General features: G+C 55.2%; 1 protein-coding gene across 1 annotated transcript in view; it reads left to right on the top strand.

Annotated features, from left to right (window-relative positions):
• trpm2 (transient receptor potential cation channel, subfamily M, member 2) overlaps nucleotides 1–23,043 on the top strand; it is a 254,653-nt gene that overhangs the window by 124,068 nt on the left and 107,542 nt on the right. Inside the window, exon 15 of the mRNA XM_038790260.1 lies at nucleotides 15,164–15,276. Within this exon, the coding sequence (XP_038646188.1) occupies nucleotides 15,164–15,276 (113 nt within the window). The remainder of the gene's footprint in view (nucleotides 1–15,163; nucleotides 15,277–23,043) is intronic.

Here is a 23,043-nt window from a genome sequence, read left to right as displayed (position 1 = left end):
GCACAGAGCGCACTCTGCAAGGCCTGCGGGAAGAAAGGACATTTCGCTGCGGTGTGCCAGGCCCGGTCAATCGCCGCTGTAACCAGCCACATTGTTCCTGCACCCCCCACGTGCGACCCGTGGGCGCCGCCATTTTCGTCCCCGCAACCCATGTGCGGCCCGTGGGCGCCACCATCTTACCCCCATCAGACCTTGTGCGGCCCGTGGGCTCCGCCATCTTACCCCCATCAGACCTCGTGCGGCCCGTGGGCTCCGCCATCTTTAACGCTACCTGCCACGTGCACCCCGTGGCGCCGCCATCTTCAGCGCTATCTTGGACGGCGCCTCAGGATCCCTGCTTGTCAGGCACCTTATATCTGGCTGCTCATTGCCTGCAACCGCCGCCGACCAGCTCGGGGACCACCAACACCAGCCGCAGCTCGCCTCCATCACCCTCGACCAGTCCCGGCCGCACAACGGTGCAAGTCGATGGCCACAAGACATCTTGCCTTCTCGACTCCGGGAGCACAGAGAGCTTCATTCACCCTAATATGGTAAGGCCCTGCTCACTCGCGGTACACCCCATTACCCAACGAATCTCCCTGGCCTCCGGATCCCACTCCATCGAGATCCGGGGGTACTGCGCTGCCACCCTTATCATCCAGGACGTAGAGTTCAGCGACTTCCGGCTCTACGTTCTCCCCAACCTCTACGCTGCCAAGCTACTCGGCCTGGATTTCCAGTGCAACCTCCAGAGTCTAACACTGAAATTCGGCGGGCTCCTACCACCCCTTACTGTATGCGGCATCACGACCCTTAAGGTCGACCCACCTTCCCTGTTTGCAAACCTCACCCCGGATTGCAAACCCGTCACCACCAGGAGCAGACGGTACATTGCCCAGGACAGGACCTTCATCGGGTCTGAGGTCCAGCGGCTGCTGTGGGAAGGCATCATCGAGGCCAGCAACAGCCCCTGGAGAGCCCAAGTGGTAGTTGTAAAGACTGGGGAGAAACGCAGGATGGACATTGACGACAGTCAGACCATCAATCGGTACACGCGCTCGACGCGTACCCCCTCCCACGCATATCTGATATGGTCAATCAGATTGCACAGTACCGGGTCTTCTCGACAGTGGACCTGAAATCTGCCTATCACAAGCTCCCCATTCGCAAGGCGGATCGCCCGTACACGGTGTTCGAAGCAGATGGCCGCCTTTACCATTTCCTTAGGGTTCCCTTCGGCATCACTAATGGGGTCTCGGTCTTCCAATGGGAGATGGACCGAATAGTTGACCGGTACGGACTGCGGGTCACCTTCCCGTACTTAGATAACGTCACCATCTGAGGCCACGACCAGCAGGACCACGACACTAACCTTTCCAAATTTCTCCACACCGCCAAACTCTTGAACCTAACGTATAACAAGGAGAAGTGCGTGTTCAGCACCAACCGCTTAGCCATCCTTGGCGATGTGGTGCAAAATGGAGTTCAAGGGCCCGACCCCGCCCGCATGCGCCCCCTCATGGAACTCCCCCTCCCCCACTGCCCCAAGACCCTCAAATGATGCCTGGGGTTTTTCTCATACTATGCCCAGTGGGTCCCTAACTATGCGGATGAGGCCCGCCCACTCTTTCACTCCACAGTTTTCCCCCTGATGGCTGAGCCTCACCAGGCCTTCAACAGTATCAAGGTCAACATCGCCAAGGCTGCGATGCACGCGGTTGTCGAGACAATCCCCTTTCAAGTTGAGAGCGTGCATCAAACGTCGCTCTGTCCGTTACCCTCAACCGGCAGGCAGACCCGTGACATTCTTTTCCCACATCCTCCATGCCTCCGAAATTCAGCACTCCTCCGTTGAAAAAGAGGCCCAAGCCATCGTTGAAGCTGTGCGGCATTGGAGGCATTACCTGGCCGGTAGGAGATTCACACTCCTCACTGACCAACGGTCGGTTGCCTTCATGTTTAATAACACACATGAGGGCAAGATCAAAAATGATAAAATCTTGAGGTGTAGGATTTAGCTCTCCACCTACAATTACGAGATTTTGTATTGCCCCGGTAAGCTCAACGACCCCCCCCGATGCCCTATCCCGAGACACATGTGCCGGCGCACAAGTGGACCGACTCCGGGCCCTTCACGATAGTCTCTGTCACCCAGGGGTCACCCGGTTCTTTTCCTTCATAAAGGCCCGCAACAGACCTACTCCATTGTAGAAGTCAGGGTGGTCACCAAAGACTGCCAGGTCTGCGCGGAGTGCAAACCCCATTTCTACCAGCCAGACCGGGCACACCTGGTGAAGGCCTCCCATCCCTTTGAACACCTGGGCAGCAGGGTAGCATGGTGGTTAGCATAAATGCTTCACAGCTCCAGGGTCCCAGGTTCGATTCCCGGCTGGGTCACTGTCTGTGTGGAGTCTGCACGTCCTCCCCCTGTGTGCGTGGGTTTCCTCCGGGTGCTCCGGTTTCCTCCCACAGTCCAAAGATGTGCGGGTTAGGTGGATTGGCCATGCTAAATTGCCCGTAGTGTCCTAATAAAAAAGTAAGGTTAAGGGAGGGTTGTTGGGTTACGGGTATAGGGTGGATACGTGGGTTTGAGTAGGGTGATCATGGCTCGGCACAACATTGAGGGCCGAAGGGCCTGTTCTGTGCTGTACTGTTCTATCTATCTATCTACCTCAGCATGGACTTCAAAGGGCCCCTCCCCTCCTCTGACCGAAACATGTACTTCCTTAACGTGGTCGATGAAAACTCCAGATTCCCCTTCGCCATTCCATGCCCCGATATGACGTCTGCCACAGTCATCAAAGCCCTCAACACCACCTTCACTCTGTTCGGTTTCCCCGCTTGCATCCACAGTGATCGGGGATCCTCCTTTATGAGTGATGATCTGCGTCAGTTCCTGCTCAGCAAGGGCATTGCCTCGAGCAGGACGACCAGCTACAACCCCGGGGGAAACGGGCATGTGGAGAGGGAGAATGGGACGGTCTGCAAGGCCATCCTGCTGGCCTTACGGTCTAAAATTCTCTCGGTCTCCCGCTGGCAGGAGGTCCTCCCCGATGCCCTCCACTCCATCCGATCGCTACTTTGCACTGTGACTAAAGCAACCCCCCATGAACGTCTCCTTGCCTTCCCTAGGAAGGCCACCTCCAGGGTTTCGCTCCCAATGTGGCTGGCAGCTCCAGGACCTGTTCTCCTCCGCAAGCACGTCTGGCTCCACAAGGCGGACCTGTTGGTTGAGAGGATACAGCTACTCCCTGCAAACCCGCAGTACGTCTACGTGGCGTGGCCCGACGGCCGCCAAGACACAGTCTCCTTCAGGGACCTGGCACCAGCTGGGTCCCCATCTCCCCCCAACTGCCCCGGTGCCACCCATCCTCCCCCCAGCGCACCTCACCACAGATCCGCTCCAGGACGATCCGTCCTCCCATTGGTTCCACCTGGGGATGAAGATGAGGGCTACACGCTCCCGGAGTCACCGACGACCAAGCCGGCGCCTGCATTGCCACCAGGACTGTGGCGCTCACAACGGAGGATCAAGGCACCCGACCGGCTCAATTTGTGAACCTTTCCCCAACTGTACACTTTAAAAATGCTCACATACCATGTAAATAATTTTTCCACCACCCCCGCTGGACTCCTTTTTAACAGGGGGTGAATGTGGTAGTTGCTACTGTTTGTATATATTGCACATATGAGAAGTAATACGGTAAGGCTCCTGTACGGAGGTAGATCCCTGCCTGCTGGCTCCGCCCAGTAGGCAGGGTATAAATGTGTGTGCTCACCGAGCTGCAGCCATTTCGGCAACAGCTGCGGGAGGCTACACATCTCTGCTTAATAAAGCCTCGATTACACTCTACTCTCGTCTTGTCGTAATTGATAGTGCATCAGTACTTAACAGCCAAAATAATTGTAATTCCGTCCGTTCTGGGCCCTTTGGCCAGATATTTTGACCAGATAACTTTGTGTTTGTGGTGAGGGAGGGGGGTTGTCGCTGTGGAGGGAGGGAGAGTGAAGTGCAGTTGATGTTAATGCGGGAAACACAGCAGCCAGTTTTATACACAACCCCCTCAAACAGCAATGTGATTGTGACCAGCAAATTAGGGATTAATATTGGTCAGGACAATAACTCCCTCGTTCTTCAAAGTAGTGCCATTGGATGTCTTTCATCCACCAGTGAAGGCAGATGGAGCACAACAACTCATCCAAGACAGCACATCCAACCCGTGCAGCACTCTCAGTACTTTATAGGAGCATAGAAACTTAGAAAATAGCAGCAGAAGGAGGCCATTTGGCCCTTCCGGCCTGCTCTACCATTCATTATGATCATGGCTGATCATCCAGTTCAGGAACCTGTTTGTGCTTTCTACCTATATCCTTTGATCCCTTTAGCCCCAAGAGCTACATCTCACTCTTTTTTGAAAACGTACAGAGCCGGATTCTCCATTCCTGAGACTAAGGGCTGGATTCTCCGATTTTGAGGCTATGTCCAGAGCATGTGTCCAGTCTTACGACCAAAAAGTCGGCGGCTCCCCCACACCACTGCCCTGCTCTGTGGGGGGGCTAGCAGCAGCCGCTACGTAAACTCCCCGGCTTTAACTGCAGATACGGACAGAGAATTGCCGGGTCCGTGGCCGTGCATGGGCACGGTGGTGACCTGCGGAGGTCGCGCCGTACAGCATGGTCCTGGCTACGCGCGGACCTGGCCTGCCAGATAGTGCTTCCCTGTAACTCCCCTCGCTACCCCGGACCACCACCCACCAGTCCCCGTCAAAGCCCACCCGGCCAGCGGAACGGCTCCCCCCCCCAACTATGGCGGTGTTGGACACAGTCCGCGGCCACTACACGAGGTTGACAAAACCTCAGAGCACACGCTCCCCACGCTGTCGGGAAGTAGGCACATCGTGGGGCGGAGCATCGGGAGAGGGCCTTCAGGTGACGCCCTGAGGCCGTCCCAACGGCGTGTGGCGTACTCACTGATGACGTGGTTTTGGAGGGGGCGGAGCATCTGAAAAACGGCGCCGCCCCCGATTTCGGCGTCAAAATGGATTCTCTGTCCAATCGCCAAATGTGATTTTGACGTTGGCAATCAGACAATCCAGCCCTAAGTGTTGACGCCAGGGCAAGATTCGTGGATTTCTACGACAACAAAACTGGTGCCGCACTTGGACCAATTCACCGACCGTTAAGGGGCCAGCACCAGCGCCACATGGAACACAATCAATTCCAATGAGAAGCAGTTCCAGATTCACTGGGTTCGGGATTGATACTCGGGAGGCTTACAAGCTGCAGCCGCACATATACTCCTCACTTCCCACACACACCAACCAGCCAACAAGAAGAGCAGCACCAAGGTTTACGGTTGCCAGACTGGACACGCTGCTGGACGCCATGGAGGAGAGGCAGGCCGCCCTATACCCTGGGGTGGGAAAGAGGCTGTCAGCCGCCATTTGTCCATTTGTCGGGCCTGAACGTACGTGGCAGAGGCAGCACTGTGAGGGCCGGCCAGTAGTGCCGAAAGCAACTGCATGACGTCTTCAGGACAGCCAGGGTGAGTAAGCAGCACTGTGCCCAGAACACCAACCCCCGTCCCACATGCCTGTAACCTGACCCCACCCCCACCCGGAGGGCAGCCGAACACCCACCCTGCACCACATGCCAGCGCCCATACCTGCCGCCATGGCTGGGTGCCCTGGCCACTGAAGCCACCAGCTACTCACCAACTGGGCTGCATGCGATGGACTTTCTAACACTGTGTGTTTTCAGTGCGTCCCCTCCCCCACCCAGGCCGCTCACAACCGCCGAGAGAAGCAGAAGACTCGAGGGGACTGCCGGACCTGTGGCCCCTCACCGGAACAGAACAGAGGGCACTGGACGGAGAACCTAAAAAAGGGGCAGTCGCTGGGGCGGAGGTTGACATCAGGTGCGGAAGTGAGACCACACTGAGTCGCGATTCCCCACGGCACGTGTGTCACCTCTATCCCTACCACTCCCAACGTCCACCACCATCTCCCCACTGCCCCATGGGCCACGATACTATCATGCGTTTTGCATTGGTCTTGCAAGAGCTGCTGGTGATGAGGCGGGGCCTTCTGGTGTCTCCCGCCCCCAACCACAACCACATCCCAGGTGGCGCGCAGCGACAACGATAGCACCAACCCAGATGGGAGCCATCAACCCGCATCCCGTAACACCGACTTGCCGTCACAGCCGTCTCCAACACCCTTCACCATCCCAGAGACACTCAGCTTGGTTGGGTACTTTACTAAAGAGGTTCCTGGCGGACTACCAGGTGGGCACCACACAGCTGATCCGCTACATCAGGTGGAGGTAGGAACACCTGAGGTGGCGGACGGTCAGAGGGTAGGGCGACCCAAGGGACTGGCACCTGTCCAAACTGCTTTTGGGATTGTGTAGATGCAGACTCAGAGCCGGGGTCTACATGAGAGGTTGGCGGCGAGCCTTCAGAACCTGCAGGTGCAGTTGGAGGAGTCCAACTGAAATTAAATGAAAATCGCTTATTGTCACAAGTAGGCTTCAAATGAAGTTACTGTGAAAAGCCCCTAGTCGCCACATTCCAGCGCCTGTTCGGGGAGACTGGTACGGGAATTGAACCGTGCTACTGGCCTACCTTGGTCTGCTTTAAAAGCCAGCTCTTTAGCCCTGTGCTAAACCAGTCCCTGTGCTGACCCAGCCAACTGCGTGGAGGAGCAGGGGGTGGTGCTGACCATGCGTGCCACGCAGGCCAATACCGCACAGGTGTGCATTCACGGAGGAGGCCTTGGGGCGAGTGTCGGCCATGATTTAATGTGTCCAAAGCCTGGGGCAATCTGTGCAGATGGTTGCCCAGAACAGGGCTGCCCTATCATAGGCAGCCATGTGCTGCAGCCACCTGGAAATTGCAGCGGCGCTCCAGAGCGGGACCTAGTCACAGCAGGCCATGGCTGAGGGCATCGGCAGCATTGCCCAAGCTCAGACACAGAGCGAGGTGGCATAATCCCAGTGGGAGTAGGCGCAGTCACTGGCTGATGTAGCACAGACCCAGACGGTGGTGGAACAGTCACTGGGTGTGATGGTGCAGTCCCAGATGGAGGTGGTCCACTCCCTGTGCTCTATGGCCATGAGCATGGAGACATGCAGATCTCCAGGAACTGGTAGCGCCACGTAGCGGGTAGCTTCAGGGGTCAGCTCTGCTCGCACCTCAATCCCATGGAGTGGCCTGGGGGTCATCGGACATCCCGAGGGAGGAGAAGGTGATGGGGTCTATGCTGGTGACTCCTGCAGGAGAGCTGCTGGAGGATCGCAGCACATTGGACTCCCCCTCTCCTGTCCCTGGCGCATCACATGGGCAACGGGCAGCACGGGGTGGCACCACACTACCTGGGTCACCCGAGCAGAAGTTACCCTTGAAGATGACCGCCAAAGAGGACCCAGGTCACAGGGCGGGAATCACAGCAGGCCGCCTCCACTCCTGATATACTGCCTGGGGATCCACCTAGACGTAGAGATATGGCCCATAGGTTCTGAAAAATTGACACCAGTTAAGTTAAGTTGGCGGGGTGCAGCACACAGGGTAGCTTTAGAGGCTATGGCACAAACCTGTATGTATTTGTTCACGTTAAATACCTGTTACAAGCTGCCTCTATCAGATGGGTGTGAGAGATGGGCTGATCTGCACTGGCTGCAGAGGGGGCGCAGGGGGTGGTGCTTGACCCAGAGACCGCAGTTCAGCCAGCGCTCACCACTCGGGTGTCCCAAAACCATTCCACTCTCCCACCTCCACCGTTGTAATCACCACGGTGTGGGAGACCCTCCCAGAGCAATACTGGAGGGCCCCTCTACAGCAGTCCAGGGATCTTCAGGATGCCGAAGCATCGCTCGATCGTGGCCCTGGGTCGCGGCATGGGCTGGTCTCAGCCATGACCACAGCAGGTAACCACTGTCCAGGAACCAACTCCCCAGCCAGGGGTACACCTCAAAGAAACCAGGAACCATCAAGCATGCCAGGGTGAAGGCGTCGTTCATACTGCCCGGGCATCGGGCACAGATGTGCAGCTCATGGTCACACACCAGCTGCACGTTCATCGAGTGGATCCCCTTTTGGTTTGTGAAGACCAGCCTGTCATCTGCAGGTGCTCATAGGGTGCCATGCATCTCGCCGATCGCCCCCAGGACCCAGGGCATCTCGGCGATAATGGCGAACCTCGCTGCCTGGGCATCCTGGTGGGCTTGGTACACATTGAAATAGATATATTGTGCCCACTGAGCAGACAGGGCCTCCATGATGGAGAGGATGCATCTGTGCACTGAGGCCTGTGAGATTCCAGACAGGTTCCCACAGACGGGTGCCCTCTCCCATTCCCCCACGGTGCCAGGTGTGCCATCATCTGGCAGATATGTCACATTGTCCCTCTGCTCGACCGGAGTCTTCGACGGCACGCCCGGTCCGGCAGTTCTTCAAATGGCGTTGCTGGTACACGTGAGGCCTCATCTGGTGCCTCCTTTGCACCTCCTCCTCCTCCTCAGCTTGTTGGGCAGTCGACTCTCATCCTCAATGGCTGCATCCTGTTCCCCTGGGGCCAGCTCTGCTGCTGCAGCATCCTCCTCCTCGAGCAGCTCCAGCTCATACAGCCGCAGGGCATCCCCCAGGGCTGCAATGACTAGCTGGAAGGCCACCATTGCTGATTAAATTCCAATATCCATTGTCTGCAGGGGGTGAGATGCCGATATGTTAGCATGGTGTGTACCCCCACATACAATCAGGTCCAATGGGCTACAGGGTGGCCCTATTTGCCACTGTATACTTTGCCCCTGCATATCGTCCTTCCCCCCCCCCCCCCTCAACAACTCCGTACCCTGGATCCCGTAGGTGCCTGGCACCATGGGGGCCTCTGGCCCTGGCGGCCAACCCTGCTGCCAGCGTTACTATCGGCTGGCTCTGCCCCTGCCAGTGGTACTCTCTGTGTCCCCTGTGCGGTGCACCCTGCAGGGGCTACTGTATGTGTTGCCCTTGGGTGGGCCGCATGACATCTGCCGGTGGGTGCCGGCCGGTAGTGAGGGGGGTAATGTGGAAGGTGGGGTGCTGAGGTGATAGGGTGGCCACACCAATACATCCAGTATCACTCTGTGGAACTATGGGCCAAGGTGTGTTGTGAGTGGGGTGTGCAGCAAGATGGCTGCCTTGCAGTCCGTAGCAATGGTGGTCTGTGCCTGGACACTCTGGTCTTGTGGGTGTTCAACGCAGCCCTGCGGCCCATCCCCTCGTCACCCACAATCACCCTCCCCACCCCAGCTAGCCCGGCCAGTGTCAGTACCGGCAGACCACCGTCGCAATTCTGAGTGTCCTTACCTCCTCTCTCTCACTCTTCAGCCACGACGCCTGTTTCCCAATTTTTAGTAGCACAAATAAACCTCGCCGGCGGGAATTACCCCCGACAGAGGCAGAGCATCGCGGAGGTCCCAAAGAATACCGGTGTGGCCCGGTAATGATATGCAAACGGCATGTACTATATGTGCGGAGAAGGACGCATTGACACCACTGTCGAGGCGCCGGAGAATTGCGATGTGGCACGAATCCGCAAAGGCCACTATTTCTGCGTCAAGACCGATTGTCTGCCCAATCACCTTTCCTGATTTCAACGTTGGCCGATGGAAAATCCTACCCACAATGTTTTTCCTTCAACTGCTTTCTGCGGGAGAGAATTCCACAGACTCACTGCCCACACACTCTCAATCCAGCCAAGACGATGCCAGCCCGACTAGAGGCCCCGAGGTTTGGAGAGGCAGAGCTGAAGACACTGCTGGATGCCATGGAGGGGAGGCTGTACACCCTGCCCTGCTCCCCGGGATGGGAAGGAGGCTGCCACCCGCCAATGTTAAATGGGCCTCTGTGCTGGTGGCAGAGGCAGTCAGTGCCGTTGGCCCCACAGCGAGGACCATGCAGCAGTGCCAGAAGAAGCTGCTCACCCTCTTCGGGGCGACCCAGGTGAGTCAATCTCTGTGCCCCAAGCACCACCCCCATCCCACATCTCTCACCCCTCAACCCCGCAGCCCCCTTGCGGCCCTCACCAGGTAGATCGGTCGGCAGTGTAATGTTAGGATGGGCAACTGCTCAGGCCAGGCATGGTGAGGCAACACCTCCATGACCTCAGCACCATCCTCACCCCAAACACCTCAAGCCCTCATCCCCTCCCCATTCTTCCCAAGGGCGACGGTACCCCACCTGCCTGCAGCCCCCTCCCATTTCATTCAGCACTGCATGCCAACATCCATAGCGCCCCCCCCCCCCCCCTTTACCAAGTGCCCCAACAAACAGGCCATTAGCTGTGGACCCCCTGTGCTCCCCGTGTCTGAGTGTTTCACACTGTGCATTATCTGTCCCACCAGGAGAAGGCAGCCAATAACTGCCATGAGGCAGAAAGGACCAGAGGGGGCCCGCTGGACCTGTGGCCCCTCACCGCCACAGAGAAGATTGTGTTGGGCCTGGTCGATGAGCCAGGAGAGCAGTCAGTCGCTAAGGCGTAGGTCGGTATGGGACAACAATGTGAGCCCCCAATGCGTTGCACTGTCCCTATAGCATGTGAGTGATCCCTCCCTCCCCACACCACACCTACCCTTGATCTCACCATGCATCTTGTATTGTGTCTTGCAAGGTCACCATCAGACGAAGCGGGTTGGTGACACCGTCCCCAGCTGCCACCCTGTGATCCCCCCCCCGGAGAACTTGTGTTGGGCCAACACCGATTTCTCATCACTGCCACCAGCACTCTCCACCATCCCAGAGGCTCTCACCTCGGCTGGGCATTACAGTGAAGAAGCTCCTGGAACACGATCTGGTGCACACCACACACATGCTGAGGTACATCAGGTGGAGGTACGGTCGGAGAGCTGCCCGACCCCAGGGACTAGCTGCTGTCTAGACGGACTTAGACTTTTGGAAAAGGTGGTCCCATCAATGTTGGAGATGGAGGCACAGAGCCAGGGACAACAGGAGGGGTTGTCAGCAACCATCCAGCACCAGCAGGTGCAGTTGAAGAGTCCAACTGCCTGCAGGAGCCGGGGGCGGTGCCAATAATGCGTGCCACCCAGGCCAACACTGCATGTCATCAGCCACAACCACAGCAGATAATCCTTGTCACCCAAGAGCTGAACCCTCACCCTGGGGGAGCACCTTGAAGGCATTAGGCGCGTCGAGTGTGCCAGGATAAAGGCGTCTTGCACGCTGCCTGGGTATCAGGTGCAGAAGTGCACAATGTGCGTCCAGCGGTCACACACCACCTGCACATTGAGAGAGTAGAATCCCTGCCAGCATTATGCTTTGTGGCCCCTGTCTCACGGCCTCCTGTGGGGTCTACTGTGGGTGCCGTCCTGGGGTGGGCCACATTCTATCACGACAGCAGGGTGCCACCTGGCTGCAGGGGTGCACCGTGTGCCACTGACTCGAGTGCGGGCAGGGACCATAGACGGGGCTGGGTGAGGGAGTGGGCACCGGTTGGGACCGTAGCTGTAGTATACAGTGGTTCCTCGGTGTGAGGCACAGGTTGTGCCTACCTGTCTGGGGACAGGGTGGATGGGAGCAGGGGTGCAATGAACAGGTGGGCCCTGGTGACGGCTGGTGTTCCTGCGATTTGGGCAAGCTGATAGTGTCACTGGTGGGCCATCTGCCCTGGAGGGCTGTGTGCCAAGCTGAGTGGAACGGGCCACACTACATGTACTCACTGCTCGGTCTGCCGTCTGTAACCACCTCCCCCCCCCCCCCCCCCCCCCCACCCCCCGGGCCGCCGCACGCGATTCCGGAGTTGGCCACCAGAGAGTCCCAGCCGGAGAGTTTGGCTTTCAAAACAACAGATTTCTCTTTATTAAACTATCATATGTGTTACTCTTTAAACTTTCACCAAATTTCCTCTTATTCAAAACTAAACCAATTTGTGTAATCCCATAGACCCATAGGGCGGATTTTTCCCAAAATTGCAGAGTGCTGGATGTAGTACCCTCAATATCGAGGGCCGAAGGGCCTGTTCTGTGCTGTACTGTTCTATGTTCTATGTTCTAATAACGATGCAAGAGAGTAGAACAGTAAAGAAGGCTTTAATAAGCTAAGAACTAGCCTGATGCCGAGACGGGTGCTTACTGGTGCCGCCTACAGAGCGGCCCCTTATATACGGCTCCCTGGTGGGCGGAGTCTCCCAGGGTTCCAAGCCCGGTCTTAAAGGGGACATCACCTTACATGATGATAAGGTACAGTAGTACAGTAACCGTTCATCACACTGGATCAAGGGAAAATTGTTGTGTGAAACCCAAGGTTTCTCTTACCTCTTTTGTCGCCTGATTAAACAGCACTCTAGTGCTGGTGAAGATCACACAGCCAGCTGGGAGGATTGGGGGGAGAGGGCTAAATACGCCAGCAAAGACTTGGTTCTGAGGTCTGTTTTGTTACCTGTATGGCAGGCAACATGTGCTACTCAATTCAGTTCCAGCAAAGGCTTTCGGAAGAAGGCACAAAGTCGTCCAGAAGTTTTACATAAAGTTTATTGAGTAACACAACTTAAATAACTGCGTGAGCTCTTACTTTAAGAACTGTACTAGTCGAAAGGTTACAACGTTTCTATACACTCCAACTAGGCCTGACCACACTAGCAGCCCTGAGCTAAATCTCTGCCTTTGTTCTTCTCACAGTCTAATCAGCCAAAGAGCCTTGAGGACTGTTTGCTTCCCCCTTTATACCCACCAGTGCTGCCCCCTAGTGGTATTTCCATTTCCCATCAGCCCCTTCTGTACATACCCATGTCAAGATCACCGCAAGGTCAGCACACCATTTTTAAAGGGGGCACTGCCGAGATATCAGTGGGCAATGCCCAGCCCTGTCCCTCAGCTCCCAGTGCCTCTAGTTGCCTCTGCACCCCCAGCATGGTCGTCTTCACTATTTTTTGTTTCTGAAAACCAGGTGTGATTGTCGCCAGCATGACATCATGCAGCCGGGTGTGGGGGAGAGGAGGATACCTCATGGGCAGATACTCTGACGTAAAGCTCTTTACTTATATTAACATTTATGAAAGCTCATGGAAATCTGGTTCACGCCCTCGTTGGGGAAGATCTCAAACTGAGATCTCGCCAGCGCAAACCCCAATTTTGGCTACTCGCAAGATGTAACAAGCAGCCATAAAGGGATTTGTGCCTGTGGCGAACGGGGTCGGTAGATTGCGCCCAGAGTTTTACAGCACAGAAGAGGCCCTTCAGCCCATTATGTCTGTGTTGCCTTCAAACACCTTTCTATTCTAATCCCATTTTCCAGCACTCGGTTCATAGCCTTGTGTTTTATACTATAGAGTCCATATATTATTCTGGTAAATCAACACTGTACTCCCTCCCAGCCCAAGATGTCTTGTGCTAACCTTTGTATAGCTTACGCATGACTTCTACATGCTGATAGTCTGGTCTTCTTGCTGTAAAGACCAGCATTGCGTGAGCCTTCTGAATGATTCTCAGTACCTGTTCATAACATTTAAATGATCTGTGCACCTGGATCCCCAAGTCTTTTGGGACAGCCATGGTTTTTAGCTTTTTGGCTATTACCCTATTCTAACTTAAATTGCCTACATTGTAATTACTTAATCTATCAATATTTTGTGTCTAATTATTCCAATGTGACATTTCATCTGTACTGTTTGACAATGCTGCCTAACTTTGTACCATTGATCCAAATGAATATGTGACTTTCTATCCTATTACCTGAATCATTAATGAAAATGTTGAATATGAGACCCAACACAGATCTCTGCTAATCACGTCCTGTTAATTAGAGTTCCTGCCCATGATTTCTACTCTTTGTCTCCTGTCTCCCAGCCAATTTCCTAACCAGGTCAGTAATTTGCCTTCAATTTATGAGCTTTAGCAGAGTCTCTTATTTGATGCCTTCTTGAAGTCCATATAAATAACATCCATTGGCAATCAACTGTACCCATGAGGCACATCTTCAAAACATTTGGATTCATCATGACCTACCCGTTGCAAATCCAGGCTCGCTCTCACAGATCATCCTATCCTTAATTATAGACATTTGTAAATTTCCCAAGAACAGATGTGAGGTGAATGGGTTTATCATTTCTTGATTTCCCTTTCATGTTTCTTCCATAATGGAGTGACATTTTTCAGTCTGAAGGAACAGTTTCTGAATCAAGAGAGTTATGCTGAACAGACGAGGGGTGGGATTCTCCGACCCCCCCCCCCGGCCGGGTGGGGGAATCGCCAGAGTGAATCCCACCCCCACTGTCCTCCCAATTCTCCCGCCCCCCCCAAACACCGGCCTGGCATGAGTCGCGCCGCCCGCTTTGGAGAATGGCAGGGTCCGGCGTGACTCAATGGGCCTGACCGAATTCTCCGGCCCGCGATGAGCCGCGGTCCTGCCCGTTCTTTGCCGGTCCTGCCGGCGTAAATCAGAGTAGGTCCCTTACCAGCGTGACCTGGCGGCGTGGGCGGGCTCCGGGGTTCTTGGGGGGTCGCGGTGGGATCTGGCCCCGGCAGGTGCCCCCACGGTAGCCTGGCCCGCGGTCGGTGCCCACCGATCCGCAGGCGGGCCTGTGCTGTGGGGGCACTCAATTGTTCCGCACCGGAAGCCGTGGCCCTCGCAATTCCCGGTGCAGAAGCGAATCCCTCTGCACATGCACGGGGACGACGCCAGCACGCGCTGGCGCTCCTGCGCATGCGGCGACTCAAGCCGGCCGGTGGAGGCCCTTTGGCGCCAGTTGACGTTGCGCCAAGCCCCTTTCCGGCCAGCCGGCGGGGCGCCAACCACTCTGGGGCGGGCCTAGCCCCTGAAGGTGCGGAAGATTCCGCACCTTTGGGGCGGCCCGACGCCGGAGTGGTTCATGCCACTCCGTCCGGCCGGGACCCCCCATCCCGCCGGGTAGGGGAGAATCCCGCCTGAGGTAAATGCAAGTTGCTTTTCTTTTCTTCCTTATTCTCCCACTTACTATCCAACTTCTTCACTCATTCATTCTTCCTCAGCAAATGCTGATGACTGGTGGTTTCGATGTGTGACATTGGCTCTTGTTGAAACAGTTTGAGTGGACCAGCCACTACCCACCCAGCTGTTACAGGAAAGTATTTGTGATGATGTTTCTGGCCATTACTTTTTCCAGGGAACTCCTGGACATGGTCCAATTGTGATTTTCTCCTCTTTTTCTTGCAGGCCTTGCTGACCAAGATCTGGTGGGGTGAGCTCTCCGTTGACACAAACACATGGCAGGTGCTGCTCTGCTTGTTTCTCTGGCCCATCATTTATTCAAACCTCATAACTTTCAGGTAGGAGCCCAGTCACTATACCCATCATTAATTTCTGCAGATACTAACCTCCAACCTCAGTGTGAATCTTTGTGCTGCTTATGTTTCTGTCCTCAGCCTGCTTCAATGTTCCAGTGAAGCCCAACACAGCACCTCAACTTCCATTTCAGCTGTCTGGACTCAACATTGAGTTCAACGTCTTCCATATATCTTCCATACATCTCTCTATATATCCTGCCACTTTCCAAGTTTGATATGCACAAACCCCAGATCACTCTGTCCCAATGCAGTTATTAGATGTGTCAGAATCTATATTGAGTCTCGTTATCCATTCTGTAAATGGGCATCAAGTCACGTTTCACTCTATTAGGTCCCATTTCCCACTTGTCTGTCCATTGTGCAATCTGTGAGCTGTAGCACTGGAGTGTCATCATCCTCATTGTCAGCCATACTTCTTCGCAAATTTTACTCTGTACTCTGACCCTTGGTGAACAGGAAAGTCCACCATTCCCCAGCCACAAACCAGTCTTTACCCTACCGCTGTTTTATGTCATTAAGCATTTTATTTTTCATCCAGGTTGAATCCCACCCTCCTATTCTATGAGCCTCCATTTTGTAAACTGGTTAGCCTTTTATGTGGTAGTTTGCAATTGGAGCCTCATTAATTATGTACAAATGAGTTCCTTTCTGAGTCATCTTTTGGGCCAGCATCTAATTTCTCTGCCCACCTTCAGCTGACAGGTTTGAAGGTCCTGGCACCATATTTAATCACCAGTCCAGCACAGTCCTATCTCTCTGTCCAGCCCACCTGTCTTCACCAGACTGTGTAGGATGTCAGCAAGGAGGAAAGAAGATAGCAGCCTCAAGAAGACATCTATTCCTTAATTCAACCATCCTCCCCCCGCGCTGATCACTGTGAAGCAGCCATGCCCCATTTGTACCTCGACCCAGTGCATCTGGAGAGTTCATGTAACTCCTTCCAGTAAATGATATGTGTGGCGCTAACAATTACACTTAAAGACGAGAGACAAGTTCAATCGAGGCTTTATTGCTGTGTGATGCTATTCCTCCGGCTGCAACTGTAAACTAGGGTCTGAGTGACTCACACGCATATTTATACACAAGCTCCCTGTGCGCGGAGCTAGCTGGCAGGGGCATACCGGAGGAACCTGTATTACAGGTACAGCCATACATCCCCCTACTGCAAGTACGCATATCTACAGTGGTTATCACCACATTCACCCCCTGTAAAAATGAGTCCTGCGAGGGTGACGTGTAACTATAATACAAAGGATGATATATGTACAAAAGGGTCCAAACAAAGAAAACCAAGAGTCCATCCGGTTAGCAGGTTACAGGTTGAGCCAAACCGGCGGTCGAATGTTCCGCTGTGGTGTCGACGTCGGTGCAGGTGCTGGCGGTGTTGGTGCTGGCTGCTGGCGTGATGACTCCGAGAGTGAGGCGAAATCTCCTGTGTCCTCCAGTGTGGGCAGGAGGACAAGGGATGGACCTGGTGGGGACGAATAGGGGGGCGCCGGGGAAAAGGATGGTGGCGCGGAGGGAAAAAGGGGCATGGGCATGGGATCGGCACCTGACGGAGCCAGGTCCCGGAGCGAGACTGTATCCTGGCGGCCGTCAGGGAACTCCACGTAGGCATACTGAGGGTTGGCGTGGAGAAGGCGTACTTTGTCCACCAGGGGTTCCGCCTTGTGGTGCCGGACATGCCTACGGAGAAGGACTGGGCCCCGAGTCGTGAACTACGTCGGGAGTGACACCCCGGACATAGACTTCCTAGGGAAGGCAAAAACACATTCATGGGGTGTACTGTTAGTTGCGGTGCACGGTAGCGACCGAATGGAATGGAGCGCATCAGGGAGAACCTGCTGCCAGTGAGCGGCTGGGAGATTCCTGGACCGTAGGGCCAGCTGGACGGCCCTCCATACCGTCCCATTCTCCCTCTCTACCTGCCCGTTTCCACGGGGGTTGTAGCTGGTCGTCCTGCTGGAGGCGATACCCCTGCTGAGCAGGAAATGACACAGCTCATCGCTCATAAACGAGGATCCCCTGTCACTGTGGATGTAGTCGGGGAAACCGAACAGGGCGAAAATGGAATCCAGGGCCTTGATGACGGTGGCAGACATCATATCCGGGCATGGGATGGCGAAGGGGAACCTAGAAAATTCATCGACCACACTAAGGATATAGATATAGCGGTCAGTGGAGGGGAGGGGCCCTTTGAAGTTCACGCTGAGGCGTTCAAAGGGGCGGGACGCTTTTACCAGGCGCGCACGGCCCGGCTGGTAGAAGTGCGGCTTGCACTCGGCACAGACCTGGCAGTCTCTGGTGACTGTCCGTACTTCCTCAACGGAGTAGGGCAGATTGCGGGCTTTGATTAGATGGTACAAGCGAGTGACACCCAGATGGCAAAGGCTCTCGCGCAAGGCACGGAGCTGGTTCACTTGTGCGCTGGCACATGTACCTCGGGAGAGGGCGTCTGGGGGCTCGTTGAGCTTGCTGGGGCGATACAAGATCTCGCAATTATAGGTGGAAAGCTCGATTCTCCACCGCAAGATTTTGTCATTCTTGATCTTGCCCCGCTGCGTGTTGTTGAACATGAAAGCTACCGACCGTTGGTCAGTGAGGAGAGTGAATCTCCTGCCGGTCAGGTAATGCCTCCAGTGCCGCACCACTTCAACGATTGCCTGGGCCTCCTTTTCAACAGAGGAATGTCGAATTTCGGAGGCGTGGACGGTGCGTGAAAAGAATGCCACGGGTCTGCCTGCCTGGTTTAGAGTGGCGGCAAGTGCGACATCTGAACCGTCACTTTCTAATTGGAAGGGCAGTGTCTCATCTACTGTGTGCATCCCGGCCTTGACTATGTCTGAGCGAATACGGGCGAAGGCCTGTTGTGCCTTGGCCGAGAGGGGAAAATGTGTGGACTGGATAAGTGGGCGGGCCTTGTCCGCGTATTGTGGGACCCACTGGGCATAATAAGAAAATAACCCAAGGCAGCGTTTGAGGGCGTTGGGGCAGTGGGGGAGTGGAAGCTCCATGAGGGGGTGCATGCGGTCGGGGTCGGGCCCCAGTAGTCCGTTTTGGACTACGTAGCCGAGGATGGCTAAGCGGTCTGTGCGGAACACGCACTTCTCCTTGTTGTACGTGAGATTAAGGAGAGATGTGGTGTGGAGGAATTTAGAAAGGTTGGCGTCATGGTCCTGCTGGTCATGGCCGCAGATGGTGACATTGTCGAGGTACGGGAAGGTGGCCTGCAGTCCGTACCGGTCAACCATTCGGTCTATTTCTCGCTGAAATACCGAGACTCCATTCGTGACGCCGAAGGGAACCCTAAGAAATTGGTACAGACGACCGTCTGCCTCGAAGGCAGTGTTGGGACAGTCCGATTTATGGATGGGGAGCTGGTGGTAGGCGGATTTCAGGTCAATAGTAGAGCAGACCCGGTACTGACCATATCAGATATGCGAGGGAGGGGGTACGCGTCGAGCTGCGTGTACCGGTTGATGGTCTGGCTGTAGTCCACGACCATCCTGTGCTTCTCCCCGGTCTTAACCACTACCACCTGGGCTCTCCAAGGACTGTTGCTGGCCTCGATGATACCCTCCCGAAGCAGCCGCTGGACTTCGGACCTGATGAAGGCCTTGTCCTGGGTGCTGTACCGTCTGCTCCTGGTGGCGACGGGCTTGCAATCTGCGGTCAGATTGGCAAAGAGTGAGGGAGGCTCGACCTTGAGGGTCGTGAGGCCGCATACGGTGAGGGGAGGTAGGGGTCTGCCGAATTTGAGGGTGAGGCTTTGGAGATTGCACTGGAAATCCAGGCCTAGTAAGAGTGACGCGCAGAGGTTGGGGAGAATGTACAGACGGAAACGGTCGAATTACACGCCCTGTACAGTAAGTTTAACCAGGCAGAAACCTCGGATCGGGACAGAGTGGGAACCGGAGGCGAGAGAGATCTGCCGGTTGGCGGGATGGACCGCAAGGGAATAATGCCTTACCATGTCCGGGTGGACAAAGCTCTCGCTGCTCCCGGAGTCGATGAGGCAGGAGGTCACATGGCTGTTGACCAGCACCGATGTGGAAGAGGGTGCCAGGTTGCGAGGACGTGACTGGTCAAGCGTAACGGAGGCGGCTAGCGGGCGACCGGCAGTCGAGTCAGATGAGTCCGACGAGGAGCGGTAGCGACCTGTGTCCCGTGGCCCCGTCCCGGGAGGACAAAATGGCGGCGTCTGGAGTACCTGTGTGGGAGAAGATGGCGGCGGACAAAATGGCGGCGCCCATGGAGTGCACGTTATGGGGTCGGGACAAAATGGCGGCACCCATGGAACGCACATGGCGGTGGGGGATGAAGCTGGCGGCGCCCATGGATTAGCCATGCTAAATTGCCCTTAGTGTCTAAAAAAGGTGGGGTGGGGTTACTAGGGTTACGGGGATGGGGTGGAGGTGTAGACTTGGGTGGCGTGTTCTTTCCAAGGGCCAGTACAGACTCGATGGGCTGAATAGCCTCCTTCTGCACTGTAAATTCGATGAGCTGCAAATGTCTTTCACAGCACCAGACAGCAGGTTGATCAATTTGCCATTGGGAGAATTGCCGCAAACAGCGAAAGGCGATTCTCCGGCCCAGATGGGCCGAGTGGCCACTCCGACACAAGAGGGTCCCGATGGCACCGTCCACCCCTGGTCGCTGCCGGCGGGAACTCTGTGGGAACGCTCGGGGGGGCGGCCTGTGGGGAGGTGGTGGGAGAGGGGATTCCTTCACCGGGGGGGGGCCTCCGAAGAGGTCTGGCCCACGATCGGAGCCCACTAATCGGCGGGCCGGCGTCCTCCCCCTCCGGGCCTACATTCCGTCGCGGCCGACCCCTGAACACCCACGCCATATTGCATCAGGGCCGGCGCGCGTAAGAAGTTCCCCGCGCATGCACAGGGTGGTGCGGCCCAACTGCACATGTGCAGGATTGAGCTGCCCCAACTGCACATGCATGGGTTAGCGTGGCGCCCATTTGGCAACGCTTAGGGATGCTGGAGTGGCGTGAATCACTCCATTGCCATGCTGGCCCCCTGTGGTCCGCGGAGCGAAGAATCGACCCCTTTTATCACAGTATCAGACAATGCCTACAGTGCAAAATGAGGCTATTCAGCCCATCGGGTTTGTACCGACCCACTGAAACAGCACCCTACCCCAGGCCCATGGCCCCATCCTATCCCCATAACCCATTAACCCCACTTAATCATATTCTAAGGAGCAGTTTAGCATGGTCAATCCACTTAACCTGCGCACCTTTGTACTGTGGGAGGAAACCAGAGCATCAGGAGTGTTATAACCCCCACAGAGGTCAAGTAATAAAGTGTGATAATCCAATTCCCTGTGAAAGGCTCAGACTATGAACTTCCCTGGGAATGGGGGCAGAGTTTCCCCTTAACAACAGGAGCCCTCATAGTATAAAAACCCTGACCTGGATGCGACCCTTTGGGGAGTGGGGAATGTGATTGTATTATTAATAAACTTTGTTCATCGTTTTCAACCTGCTGTTTCAAGTGTGTTGATTCGTCAGATTCAACAAGGAGGAAATGCAGGCAGAAATGGGGAGAATGTACGAACTCCACACAGACAATCACTTAAGGCCGGAATTGAACCCGGGTCCCTGGCACTGTGAGGCAGCAGTGCTAACCACTGTGCCACCATGCCATCCCTACATATCTATACTAGTCCTTTTATGTCTATAATAGTCCTCCCCTAAGTGGGCCAACCACTCCTACTACCCATTAATACGCTGTGGAAACTTTTCGGGTTTCCTTTCATGCTTTCATTTTTTAAAAATTATTCTTTCATTGGAAGTTTGTCCATTCCCTAATTGTCCTTGGACTGTGTGGCTTGCCGGACCATTTTAGATGGCAATTAAGTGGTCTGGAGTCATATGTAGGCCAGACCAGATGGCAGATTTCCTTCCCTAATGGACTTTAGCGAACCAGAGGTTTTTACAACAGTCGATGAGAATTTGTATGGTCACCATTATTGAGGCCAGCTCTATATTCCAGATTTTGTTACTTGAATTTAAATTCCACCAGCTGCTGTGGTGATATTTGAACACATGGCCCCAGATCATTTGCCTGGATCTGTGGATTACCAGCCCAGTGACATTACCATGATGTCACCATCTCTCTTCGCTAACCTTGTTTTCCTCTTCACTTCCGGCGGGGGTGGTGGCTCACAGAGTTAGTCTGTCTGGTGGATGCATTGTTCGTTTCGATCTGCGGAGCACCGGGGTTGCAGCCTCTTGCGGTGGCTGGGTGGGTGTTGAGAGCTGGGGTACGATGGCAGACTCCGGGGCGGGTCTCGTCCGAACTTTATACACCTCTAACCCGACGGGAGACTGGGGGCACTGGGGGCGGGCTGGTGCTGGCGCGTGGAACCAGTGGGTCGAGCTTGCGGAATCGGGGGTGCGAGGGGGCGGCCTGTCTGGTCTATAGAAGTGCGGTTTGCACTCCGCACAGATCGGGCAGTCCCTGGTGACCGCTTTTACCTCCTCGTTGGAGAAAGGCAGGTTTCGGGCTCTGATGTAGTGGGCGAGCCGGGTGACCCCTGGATGGCAGAGGTCCACGTGGATGGCTTTCAGACGCCTGATCTGCACGCTGGCGCATGTCCCGCGGGATAGGGCATCCGAGGGCTCGTTGAGCTTCCCCGGTCGATATTTAATATCATAACTATAGGTGGAGAGTTCGATCCTCCACCGAAGGATCTTATCATTTTTTATTTTTCCCCTTTGCGAGTTGTCAAACATAAAGGCAACCGATCGTTGGTCGGTGATGAGGGTGAACCTCCCACCTGCGAGGTAGTGCCTCCAGTGACGAACAGCCTCCACGATGGCTTGCGCTTCCTTCTCGTCAGAGGAGTGTCGGAGTTCTGAAGCAGATAGGGTACGGGAGAAAAATGCAATGGGCCTCCCTGCCTGATTTAAAGTGGCTGCTAGAGCTACCTCTGAGGTGTCGCTCTCAACCTGAAAGGGAGTGGATTCATCCACCGCCCGCATGGCTGCTTTGGCGATGTCCTCCTTGATGCAGCTGAAGGCCTGGCGTGCCTCAGCAGACAGGGGAAATCGTGTGGCCTTAAAGAGTGGGCGGGCTTTGTCCGCATATTGGGGGACCCACTGGGCGTTGTATGAAAAGAACCCCAAGCACCGTTTGAGGGCCTTGGGGCAATGAGGCAGGGGGAGTTCTAAGAGTTCTAAGCATGCGGTCCGGGTCTGGGCCCAGGACTCCGTTCTCCACGACGTAGCCGAGGATGGTCAGTCTGTTTGTGATTGGGAGCTGGTGGTATGCAGACTTCTGATCCACCGTGGAAAATAGCCGATATTGGGCGATCTGATTAACCATGTCTGCAATTCTGGGGAGGGGATAGGCGTCTAGGAGCGTAAAGCGATTTATGATCTAGCTATAGTCAACGACCATGCAAAATTTTTCCCCGGTCTTGACGACCACCACCTGAGCTCTCCAGGGACTATTACTGGTCTCTATGATCCCCTCACTGAGCAGCCTTCGGACCTCCGATCGGATAAAGACCCTATCCTGTAGGCTGTATCGCCTGCTGCGAGTAGCTACTGGTTTGCAATCTGGAGTGAGATTGACAAAGAGAGGAGGAGGGAGATGCGCAGCGTGGTTAGGCTGCAGATAGTGAGTGGGGCAGGGGCCCGCCGAAGCTGAGGGTGAGGCTCTTGAGGTTGCACTGGAAATCCAGGCCTAATAAGAGTGGCGCGCAGAGGTCAGGCAGGACATAAAGTTA

Source organism: Scyliorhinus canicula, chromosome 2 (genome assembly GCF_902713615.1).
Source record: "Scyliorhinus canicula chromosome 2, sScyCan1.1, whole genome shotgun sequence".
Taxonomy (NCBI): domain Eukaryota; kingdom Metazoa; phylum Chordata; class Chondrichthyes; order Carcharhiniformes; family Scyliorhinidae; genus Scyliorhinus; species Scyliorhinus canicula.
The sequence above is the reverse complement of the archived record's forward strand: the minus strand, read 5'-3'. Positions and strand labels throughout refer to the sequence as shown.